The sequence below is a fragment of the Apteryx mantelli genome, chromosome 1, assembly GCF_036417845.1.
Source record: "Apteryx mantelli isolate bAptMan1 chromosome 1, bAptMan1.hap1, whole genome shotgun sequence".
In the NCBI taxonomy this organism is placed as follows: domain Eukaryota; kingdom Metazoa; phylum Chordata; class Aves; order Apterygiformes; family Apterygidae; genus Apteryx; species Apteryx mantelli.
The window spans coordinates 162570975-162583623 of NC_089978.1; the positions used below are offsets into that span (position 1 = coordinate 162570975).

The 12649-nt window shown below is 38.3% G+C and overlaps 1 protein-coding gene across 4 annotated transcripts in view; it reads right to left on the reverse strand.

Moving 5' to 3' along the window:
* The window catches only part of LARGE1 (LARGE xylosyl- and glucuronyltransferase 1), a 285687-nt gene that overhangs the window by 97487 nt on the left and 175551 nt on the right, over positions 1-12649 (reverse strand). For all 4 annotated transcript variants that reach the window (XR_010886140.1, XR_010886141.1, XR_010886139.1 and 1 more), the window contains one exon: positions 8992-9163. Coding sequence is in view for 1 of the 4 variants with exons in the window: in XM_067309055.1 (XP_067165156.1) it covers positions 8992-9163 (172 nt within the window). In the remaining 3 variants the exon portion in view is untranslated. The remainder of the gene's footprint in view (positions 1-8991; positions 9164-12649) is intronic.

The window sequence follows — 12649 nt, forward strand, 5'->3', positions numbered from 1 at the left end:
AATCACCTTTTGGAATGTATTTGGAATGGTGATGGCAAAAATCTTTTTCCTGTTAGCAGTGTTGCAACACACAGAAAAGATTTACTTTGAGGAAAGTGTCAGAGGAAGAAAAGCTCCTTCATTTAATTGAAATGCTTGGTCCATGCTAAATGCAAGCTAGAGATTACTATAAAGGGCATGGAGTAAAGCAAGCTGAGCTTTAAATAGAATAAAGACGCTTGGGAGATGCAGAGTGAACTGAGCCACTACACACATACCTACTTCCTTCTTTTAGCTTGAGGGTTAGAATGAGGGGTTCACAGAACCCTGAGTTCTCTAGAATGCTTGGAAAAAGGAAATCTGTGAGGTTTCTACAAAATTGGATTATTTACAGATTTTATTTACATGTCTAACTTGTAGCTCATGTTACCGTCCACGCTTCTTGCACATGGTGCATTTGTGCATAGCCTTAGTTCAGCTGTGTAATAAATTGGTTTAATTTTGTATGTTCCTTTCCCCCCTTTCTGGTTCTACAGAGAACAATATCATGAACTCAGTCCTGCTGATGGGACAATCACACCATTGACCTCTGGGCAATACATTCCACCTTCTGTGAGACAAACGTTCCCTATGTCACTGTACTCTGCGCAAATCCTTCTGCTGCCAAGGACAGTATTACAGACATGATTCGCAGCATGAAAGCAAAGAATTGAAACCACAGATGAGAGCTTTGTGATTGGAAATGGGGCTTTAGGTCCTTAAAAATATAGACTGCTAATGCAGAGCAAGGTAGGCTTGGAGAATATGCCTGGTTAAGAGCAGGAAAAAACAGAATATCAAGTTATTACAATGCACCTCACAGAGAACAGTGAAAAGCATATGTACTTGATAGATTGCATGTGATTAGAACGAGGGCCTTAGGCACAGAAACCTATCTATTAAATATCATTCCTTCTTTAGTCCTAGTAATATAACTATTAAACCTTAGAGTAAACTTCATTTGTTAGGTGAATGACCCATGTGTCTCATCTGCTTGGCTTTTTCACATATGTAAAGGTGAATCATCATTACACATTAGTAATTGGAATGATGGACAGGTAGCTGCTCCCCCCATATTCACTACTTGCTCATCCACTTACTCTGTTTTACTGCTATTTATGGAATGCAGAAGCAACTGGCAGAGGGATTAGTACATGGACTTAATTTGTGTGCTTCACCCAAGGAGAATAGCAGACATTGGGGATTGTGGGTTTGGGTTTTTTTTAATAGCCCTCTAGGAAAAAAAATTGTAAATAAGTTGTGATTTGCTGGGGCAGGAGTACTAAACGGATCTGTGGGGAGCATGTCTGTTACTGCAGGAGAGGGTGAACAGCTTGCAGGAGAAAAAAATCAACCCAAAATGTCTGTCAGCAGTCATCAACTCCTGACTGACTTCCCTTTTTTATTATGAGAGTTGGGGTGGGGGGTTATTTTTATTTCCCCCCTCAGTCTGTTCCCTCCCTCTGTTTTCATCAGTTTTCATTTTAGCACAGCCTACCAATGACTCAGGCCTCCAACACTGACATCCATTTCCCAGAATTGCTCTTCTCCTCTGCTAAGAACAAATACACAAAACAGAAGTGCTCCTTCTCCCAGTGTCTACCTTCTGGGAGCTGGATGTTCCAGCTTCTGAAAAGTCACAGCTTGTGCCAGCCAAGGGAGATGGGGACATGCACTCTTGCTCCTATCATGCCTGGCTCTGCCCAGATTTCTCTCAACCAAGATGTGCAAGGCAATTCAAATGCGCTATGTCCATTCTCCACAGCTGGAGTACTTGAGATTAATACAATTAAAGTCTCTTTAAATCCTGAAGAAAGAGTTCAGAGGAGACAGAAAATGTTTTTTGCTTTAGCACTGGGTGAGTCATACAATGTTTAGTTTGGGTGTTTGATACATCATAGCATTTAACCCAAAAAGACAGCTGTAGAGTGAGTGGCAGGTTAACAAAGACTGAAGAAAGATACTGCAGAAAAAGCACTAGATTGATATTGAAGAGATAGAAAAAAGTCCTCAAAATTTCTGTGTTGCCAACAATATTTTATTACAAATTGTGTAATAAGTCATGGTTTATTCTTCTGAAAGCCCCAGATGCAGAATCAGAAGATCACAAAGGAATATCAGCTTTCATTTTTAATTAAAACAGTCCTAGGTCTCCTGGGAAAAAGCTTGAAAATATGACCAAAGAGTACCTTTGAGAAAACAATACAGAAAAATAAAGAACCACAATTTTTTTTTTTTCATTTTAGAATCTCCCCCACCATGAGTTACACCCAATTTCTATACACTGTTGGCCTTTAACTTCTAAATATTTCTTCCTGGTGGTAGAAACAGACAAAGAACCATTCAGCTAAGAAAGAACTACAGATATTTCCAAAACTGTGGCCATTCTATTTTGGGGGCAATTCATAATCAGAACTTTCTGATTATGTCTCTTGTCACATTAAAACTCATAAACTGGAATGTGCACATGCTGATCCATATAATAAACTCTCTCCCCTGGATCTCATTTACTGAGGTCAACTTTCTTACATGCTGTTTCCTCAATAAAAAAATACCATGGCAAAGCAAAATGGCAATTAGAAAAAAAAAAAAAAGGACTTCCAGCTAGTCAACTTATCTGACCAGTATGGAGAGAAAGATGTGTTTTTTCTTTGACCCACAGAATCAGCAAGTCCCACCTCTTTGCTTGATCCCTCCAAATTAAAATCAGCAAAGTTCATCTCCAGTCATGGTTACAAGCTTGTCATTTTTCCAAAGGCCCTCAATCCATCCTTCCTTTGGTGCTTCACCAAGACAAACTGTAGTTCGGTGTTCATTCCTATAGTTTCACATGCAAGTCATACAGTAGCATCAAGAGACAGAGGAGGACCACACCCCCTGCATTTCTATTAACTATAGCTAACAAATAGGATTCTTTATCAATGAAGCTTCAAAACTTCTGCAACAGAAAGGAAGAAAACACATGATGTAATAATCAGGAATAGAAAATCTTAAGCTGATACAGTCTCCACAGGGACGATTTCAAAGAGAAAATCTATTTCATTTGTGGAATAACCCTAGGATGAGCTATGTACTGTAATCTAACCATTAAACACTTATACAAACCTTTCAGAAACCAACATACGTTCTTTTTATGAGCAAAGACAAATGCCATTTGGCCTTTTTAGACACCTATAAAAATTCAGATAATTTTAAGCTATTTTAATAGCTGCCTGACAATTCTATTAATGCACTCTGCTACAATGTGATCCTGTTTTCTTCACAAAAAGACTGACTCATACTGTGGATTTTTGCACACAATAAGGTGCATGTTGCTAATGCCTTCCTCTTGATTAGTAAGAAAATGGAAACCTATTGTACTGACCAGAATGAACAGAAAGATCACTGCAGGATTTAACACAAACAATGTGTCAGACTGCAGAGATCCTGTCTCAAAACTATCCATGGAAGCTTTAATGATTTAGTGAGTGTAAACTGACAGACTAAACTACAGAACCTACCAAGAAACAATTCTGTGGTTCGAATCCTGGCTTCAGCCATAGGCGACAATGAATTTTAAATTTTCATCTTGGCAACAAATGAATATTTTACATCATCACAAGACCAGCATACCTATAAAAAGTACAGTCTTTGTGGAAGAAGAACCTATGCCCATGACAGGTATAGTTTATCAAGACAGCGCTTCACTGACAGAGCCAAATTCAGAGAAATTTATACAGCACCCGCTGAATTTGCCTGATTCTCACTGGTGCCATCGGCATTTCACTTTCTGACACACTAAATTCACACAGAAATGGAAAGTTATGCATGCATTTGATATTACAACTATACACATAATAGTTCTTGCAGGAATATTATTACTAAACCACCTACACAGGAGATGTTGAATTTTGTGATGGTTGTGATTTTTTATTTGTTAGCACTTTTTCCTAAAGAAGCTGCAAAAATAGCATGAACCTAGATTGTTACCTCAGGCATTCTGCAGAGCAATATGCCAAAGCACCAACATACTGACTGTTTACAAATTTAAAGTTTGAGATCGACTATGTGACAGTCCCTCTTCAACTCTGGCCATTCGATCCTGCATCAAAATTGCTGTTGACATTCTCTGGTATTTATGATGCCAGTATGGATTTTTATCATTGTTTGAGCTCTTGACACAAAGCAAACAGATTCTATTGCATGTTTTTATCCAAGCAAAGCATGAGTATGGGGATTTCAGTCTCTCTACCAACCTTGTCATTTCTCCTTCTTGGATGCTTGGTTAAGGGGGTAGGTGACTCTGTTTTAATGCCTTAACCCTTTTTCCAGAGAAGACTTACTTGCACAGAACAACAGTCACTGTAGTTTAAGTTCTGCAGATGACTTAACCTACGTGTAGAGTTACTTGAAATGTACTACTTATTTAGTAACCACTCTCTTAAAAGTACTTAAAATATTTAATATGTGAGCCAGTTGGATTGTGAGACTGATGTATAGTAGTAGGGCATCACTGCTCAGTATAGCCTCTGAGTTACTATATGAACTTTGAAATACCATGGCCTTAGATGCGGTATTCAGTCTCACAGAGAGGCCCTCAACAGTGATTTCTATAGGGATTATTTCAGATCTCACTTGCGGGTCTCAGTTGTGACTCATACATGGTAATGGCCTAACAGAACCACATAGAGACAAGAATTGCCACCTGACACTAAGCAATAAAGCACAAAGACAAGTCTCTTGCTATAAGTATATACAGCACCCAGCACAAAGAAGCTGTGATCCTGACTGGAAATGCAACCTGTAACACAAATAATTATTATGATTTTCACAGTCAGATCCCCAATAAATTCACACTACCATTTAAAATGAGTGCTTTTGAGAATCCATACATAACAAATAGTTAAAGTCAAAATCAGATGCTTGGAAGAAAGAAACTACATTTCAATACCAAGAGGTTGGGTGAGCAAGATAACAAAACAATTAGCTGATGTGGCCTTTAAAAGAACTTCAAGATTGATGGCAAAGAGCATAACACTGGATTGGTTCTTTTCTCAGAAGAATTCACACAATTTCTGCAATAAAAGCATATTAGTTACACTGATCTTTGCTGTCTTAAACACTTTGCAGCACTTTATCCAAGAATGCATATGATCTACAGTCACATTCTTCTGCCCTTAGGCTAGATGCTTTCTCAAGTTTAGAACTGTCAAAATCCAGTGAAAGATGAATAGAAAACCTAACTGGTGTCAACTGAGCCACAGAAAAGGTGCATGATGAGTTAGTTATCTTTTCCAGAGGGCTGCAGTCTCACACCTTTGAAGTCAATATCTTGGAGGTATATATCTGTCCTAGAGAAACAGTCTGCTTACCTTTGGGAGAGCAAGAGAGAATGAGGCTAAAGGAGAAATGTCCAAATCCCAGCTGAAAAGCTGGATCTGACTCTTGAAATCTCAGTAACTAGTTCCCAAAGACAAATTTATGCATAAAGATTGAAACTTTCATATAAAAGTAGTAATAATTATACAGCCCCAATAACTGCAAAGAGAAACCTCTAAACATCACATTGCCTGAGAGACACTGTTTCAGGCTACTGAAAGGAGGTGTGAATTTCTCCCGAAGCCTAATGTTGCCACTTCAAAGAAGAGAATTTCAAATAAATTCACATATGTAAAAACTTAATTTGTGCATTCAGCTACAGAATAGTTGGAACATTTATTGTAAGGGCATATGCAAACAGCTTATCAGAAAAGGGCAAAAAGAGCAATAATTTAAAAAGGAATACTGCACCATTTTTTCCATCTACAGAGTGAATGTAATAATAGTTTTACCAACTAAAATATTAAGTTACTATGTAAGGGCCTGATCTTTTCAGCAGCTCTTGAGATGACTGGAAGAATAAGCTTTGTGGAACAGGGATACTGGATATCCCAGGTGCTATTTAAAACATTGCCTTTTCACACAGCAAATTGGACCTGGCTAAACTACAAGACAGTCCTGAGTTTGAGTTTCTTCCAAGAGCACTGTCCTAGAAAAAAGGGGAGCCGAGTTACCAGTCTTTCTTAGTCATTATATTCATTTGGGAAGAAAAGTCTTCCTGGGCACAGAAAGAATCACAGACTCTAGGACCTTCTCTCTCTTTCTCTGTGTGGCAGGAAATTGGAAGAGGCTGTGCTGGACTGGCTTATCTGTTATCCAGCAGCAATCCACAGAAGGAAGCTCTCTGCTTTCCTGCACTGCTTGCTGTGTAAAGTCTTTTGCTTGCTCAAACAATCTCAGGTGAAAGCAGGTTTTAATGGACAATTCTAGCCAACAATTGAGTGTTTGAACACTTCTAGAAGGAGAATCAGTGGTTCTAAAAATACCCTCCAAGCCGGGGTGGGGTACAGTGTCAGGCTCCCATGGAGGTTATAACTTCCCATCACAGGAGTGTTATTTCTTTTGGGTTTTAAGTAATATTTCAACCAACACACTAGATTGTCCCAAAGAAATCTTCATAAGCTTACTTGGGACTTCTGATGGGAAAAGCAAGGAGAGAACTAAAACACTAGTTTTAGTGTGAAGTGACACTGGCAGGAGAAAAAATAAAAAAGAAGTAACAGAGGACAAATTAAGAATCACCATATGATTTAAAACAATCTTTTACTAAGTTGTCGTGAGTCAAAGTCAGATTTTGCAGGCCTTTGAGTGGCCACAGCAGTATCTCTCCAACTTTCTTGCCCTCACTTTCCAGATCATCCACTCCCACTGGGTCCCACTTTCCTAATAGGTCTCCAACCTGCAACACAGGCTGGAGCACGAGCTTGGGCTAGAACCCTTCCTCTTCTCTTCCTTCTCCAATCTACAGGGTCACTTTGGGCATACACACTTTCCCAAGTCCTCTCCCACCCTGCTCAGCTCCTGGGGGTATGGGATTGTGCCATTAATTCTTTCTTTGTATGTAACATGGTCTGGGAGATGAGCAGATGTAGGCACCAACCTGAATTTATTGCTAGGCTTAAAAATATAGTGGAGAAGCAGGTGGTTGTCAGGGATCAAAAGATAGACCAGATAACTAACAAAATCATTCTAAAACAATTTCCTGGCTTGGGGGCCATCTCTTGATTTTTGGCATGCGGATCATGATAAGTATGTTATGAGGGCTGGGAAGAATTCTGCCTCTGTGTGTGTTAGAGCTTTCCACAACTCTAATCAGCTGAACTACCTTGCCTAGCTGTCTGGAGACTTCTGACTCACACCTGCTTTTTGGCTTCAAGTAATCATCCATCTTCCATCTTTTCTGCTTATATTTTTTTCAATCTTAGGCCTCCCCTCTGCTTCATATTCCCTTCTTTACAAATAGTTTTTATGCTTGGTTTCCTTTCCTCTGTAAAAAGAAAGAAGAATGCTACTGCTGTGCATTCATTGAAACTATGGAGGAAAATATAAATGAGGAGATGATCCCCCATATTATCTCAAGTCTGATTGTGATATCTTTGATCATGCAATGCTCTACGCCCAAGTTCAGTTTACACACTTTCCCTTACCTGCTATAGCATGCTAATATAGCAAATTCAGTAAAATATTGCTATTAATGGGACAGTAGTGCAGAGTGGGACAGTACAATAGCATAGCATTAGTCCCCGTGCACACATTTACGTAAATTATTGTCAAGGTATATGTTTATATGAAATTCAGGGTTCAGTGTAGGGAAAGGCTTCATGAAGAGGTTTGAACAAAACCTGAAGAGGAGGAAAAACTTTATATTCCTCAATGAAGCAACAGTTTGTGGATGGTTCAGTAAAGTAAGAAGATGATTGCTTCTGGCCTGCTGAAGGGACGTCAACATTTCCAAAGAAGAGAAAGGAATTCATTGAGAAGCAAGCACTAGAACTGAGTCTTTGACCACAGAGCTGAAGTTAGCAGCTGCTGCCTTGTTAGCTGGATACTGGGAAAGGCAAAGAGGCCTTGTGGATATCAGTATGGGATAAGTAAATTAAATGTACTCCCCGTTCTTTTCTATCACCTTTGTAACTGGGTGGTTTATTTTGCCTTCTGTAAATAAACACTTTCATTTGCTTAGGCTGAGTTTTGCTTGAGATGATTTAAAGAGAGCTGACTAATATCAAGGCTACAGTTCTGCAAGGCTGTAAACCTTCAAACTGTAATGTCTCTGCACTTACCAGCACTCCAATATGTATTCTGAGGGTAACAGGAGCACAATAGGGCATGCCTCTAAGTCTGAAAAGCTGGTAACACTGCAGTGCAAGACAATTAAGTAGCTTCAGTAGCAAGTGTTAGCCAGGAAAGGGCTCTGGCTTGTGACAACATAGCAACCTCCTTTGTAACAATCCCCTTACTGAGTTGCTCTGAAATTGTCCTTTCTCAAACAAACTATCAAAATTTTCAAGGAGCTGTGGGAAATAGGTAGAGAAAACTACTTCAGCTGGATACTTCTGATCCAGAACCCTATATCAACTCATTAACAGGAGCAAGTAATAATTCATTTCTATTCACAAGCAAAAATCTGCCCCATTCATCCTCCTCCCTAGTCCAAACACCATCCTAATACATTCATTTTCAGTGGTAACAAGAAGAAGTTATATTTAAAGTAATAATTAAGTTATATAAATAAAAAGTAATATAAAACAAGTTCTCCTGAGTGTTGAATAACTACAGGTAGTTAGAATGATACAGCAGTAGAGAATCCTCATAATTCTTTCTTTGTAACATACTGTATTCTCAGGTTCTCACCTTTCCCAAATAATTAGACCAATAAAACAAAATAAAGAGATAATTAGTGTTGTCAACATTTCTATATGCAAGATTGTTGAGAAAAGCAATGGAACAATGGATTCATAAATGGAACAATTATATTCAAACATCAGAAAATGAAAGAGCGAAAACATTTAACAAATAAATCTCAGGTAGCCCTCTTATCCCCGCTCTACTGCTTACTTTACCAAACCATTCTCCCTCCCCATAAATCAAGAAATTAAAACATCTTTAGAATACCTTTGAACTTGTGAAAGACGGCCCATAGCTCAGCAATATCAGTGGCAAATGTTATGTCTGTGTCGAGGACAATGACTCGCTCAAGATTGGAAGGTAGCGTCTTAGTCAGAACCAACTTCATCAGCCCGTAAATCCCAGAGTAGTGTTTGTTGGGGATCCAAGACACTTCCGACTAACAGGAAATGGAAAGTAGAAAGAGGAAGAAAAATAAGCTTCATTAGGGATGAATTGTTTTACGATAAAAACTCTTCCTGACACTAGTTTCTTGCAATAGTGGAAGGTCCCTAAGGACCAGCAATATCGAACCATAAAATGCTAGGTGGAAATAGTCATCTAAAATCTTAGTTTTAAATTAACTTCAGCAGCTCTGTAATATGTCAACACTTCTGAAGCCTTGAATAAAAACGTTCTTTGAGGGAAGTACTTCACACAATAGAATTAAAATTAGATCAGCCTCTCCAACTTGGTACAGTTCTTTCTGAGACATCTGTATATGTCCTGATAAAATTGAAATATCTATTTAACCCAAAATTCCAGGTGTATTATACATTGCTTTCATTTTCAAACAAAACAAAAACTTTTGGGTTTGCCATTCCCAGAATTTTCTGACATAGAAGTAGAAGTAACAAATACACATTTTTTCCTTTTATGTTTTGCAGATTTGGAGGTCAGAATTTCAAAATGCTAGCCATTTGGAACAATGGGCCACAAAATTTCATAAAATTTGTTTCTTACCAATTCAGATACTACTTAAACCTTACATCTTTAACTTGTAACTAGTGACACCCCACAGACATGCTCAAAAGTAGAGAAATAGAAAGAACATTTTTAACCAATTTTTCTTTTATTTGTATATATAAAAGAGCCACATCCAAATACTTACTGTTTTCTTTTATAAGGACTAAACAAAACCTTTCTACAGCTTCCAAAATAAATTAGGAGACTAAACTCAGTATTTAATTGCAACAATGTCACTAGGATGTTTCGTGAACCCTGAACCCTGTTTCATTTTCTTTCTGTGAGAGTCAAATTCTCAAGTACCAAAAGTCACTGTTCAAAATTGGGCATAGAAGTTTCTGAAAAGTGATTCCTGTTGCCCTGCCTGAAGCTCCTCTCACTTAATGTTTTAAAGAGCATCCACTAAAATTCTGAGATTCTTACTAAGTTTTCTCTTGAGTGGTGTTCCCTTTAACTTCAAATAGTATTTTGCCTACAGGGGACTTGAGTAGAGTCAGACTTCAGGGTTTGGCCTAGCATGTTGTACTTTGGAGAAGGTAGGCAGAAACAAAGTGCATTCATAAAACTGAGAAGACTTATTCTGTTGTTTAGCTGTCTCCTATCTATTCACTGACATTGTAAAGTTTATTATGTGAAACAGCTTTTGCACAGAAGAGCTAATTTCCTCCAAAATCCTTCAGGAAAACCCTTGCGTAGTAGAATGGGTTCCTCAACTTTATTTGGAAATTGGAAGAGTGGTGGAAGAAAGGCTAATAATAGCTGCTTGGAGTGTATTTCTCTTTCTGAATATAAAGTAACAAGGCCTGTGCTGACGTAAACTGACTTGCTCCTTTCCCTTTAAAACAGCATACAACTTCCTTCTGTATTCTCAGTTCCTGCACCAGGGCTGACCTTTCCCCCACTGCTAAGTTCATTAAAAAGACTAGAGATACTGGAACAAACATTTAAGGCAAATTTTAGAGGAAAGACAAGATTTTAAGGGGAAAGGCAGGAAAAGTCTGAGGGTCTTAAAATGAGTCCTAATAAAGAAAGTACAAATTGAAGCATGAAATTTTGTGTCTTTGTTTTCTAAAAGGTACCTCATCCTGGCTACCCAATTTGTATGTTCTCTTGTCTGTGTATATAATTCATATGTAACCGCTTGCATATATAATTTTGTTGGCATTGTTACCTACACGCATATAAGGTATTCGTGCTCTCCTCAGTGGGATTTGCACTGTTAAACACCAAAAGTAGCACAAGCAAGTGACATCATTGTGCAAAAACTCCAGGACTCTGGTATAAGCCACCATTAAAGAAATTAGAGTGAAGTAACACACAGCATGCTTTAATTCATGTGCTTGAAGAGCTGTCATTCTTACTTCATTCTTGCTTGCTTGCTCATACTGTAATGTGTATGGTGCTTAGAAAAGAAATCTAGATATATGCCAATTTTAAGTCTCTAAGTACACATAAATGAACCTCAATGCTCCTCAGAATTACTATTTTTTCTATGTGTAAAACTGAGATCAAGTTCGAATTGACATCACCAAAACTCTAGATATGTGTGGTCTCAGTTCTCTCTCTTACATGATGGCCCTAGGAATGGACCATTGCATCAAGGGATCAGTGATCCCAAACTCTGGATGTCATGCTGAATTCACCACTTGAAGTCCTTGTGCTAGACCAGCCATAAGGATCAGCTCTCTAGTCATACTGACATAATAAAAGAGTTAATGTAATTTTAGAGACTTGAGCTTGCTTTTATTATTACCCATCCCTAAGTTATTAACTTTGGATGGCATGTCCCTCATTTAATTAGTGCAAATGCAATATTGCTGTAGAATAAATCCTAATACGCTTATGCAAGTAAGCCTAAAAAGGCAGGGATTCGGAGGACTCGTGGATAGCCTGAGACATGCAGGGAAGGGAAGAGAGGGCTGGAAATGTAAGTGTTACCTACAAGGAGCCATTACTTTCTTTGCTCTCAGGATTCCCAATACCTAAAACCATTGCAATGTATCACTGCAAGGTGGAGATCCTTGCCTGGCAGTTCATTCAGACCCGGCACTCAGAAGCAAAAAGCCTGCCATCCTGCAGTCTGATGTCTGAAAGGATCGCTTCTGAAAATGACAGCAGCAGTCCCTATTCCCAATGGTCTATCAGAGCTGGCAAGTGTTTGATGGCATGTGTTGAAGCCTGAACTGTCAATTGGTTCAACGTATCTCAAGTTTTCTCTCCCTCTGATGTAGAGTTGACTAAGACATAAACAGGGGTCCTAATTAGTACCCAGCATAATTTCTTCATGGCTTCACTATTCATGAATAATGTAACCTTTCCAAACTCGTGCCAAGGATAACTCCTACCCTACACAACAGCACTGTGGAGGCTCACTCTCTCTGTATCACATATAGTCTTACTAAAAGAAATAAAAGAATACTATTGTGTTCAGTAGTCAAGAAATGACAGAATTTGGGTTAATTAATTGGTCCGTGCACAAATTTTTGCAAAATTCAGCAACCTTCATGCTACCCCCTTTGATATAAATGTTGATATTTAGCCATTTAATTTTTCTAAATATTGTCTAAATATTTTCTGTAAGCCTTAATATACCTTTTTTTCCTTTAACACAGTAAAAATGGTCCATATATGGGATATTTGTGAATCATTTGCTTTACTACTAGATCAGAGTTCCTTTCAGAGAACAAATATTCCTAAAAGATTCAGTATGAATAGAAAAGCACAGAGTTTGTAAAAGAGGAAACTGAAACAGAATAGTGTGACATATTTTGCCATTTGTATAATTCATAACTCAGTATCAACAGCACAGCTTGGATCTTTACCTCAGATCTCTAAGATCTGGAGTTTTGTTCATAGGAGGAGAGGCAAGAAGGGCATTTTGCTAGTGCTGACAGTGATTCTTCTTTTTTTTTTTTTAGTA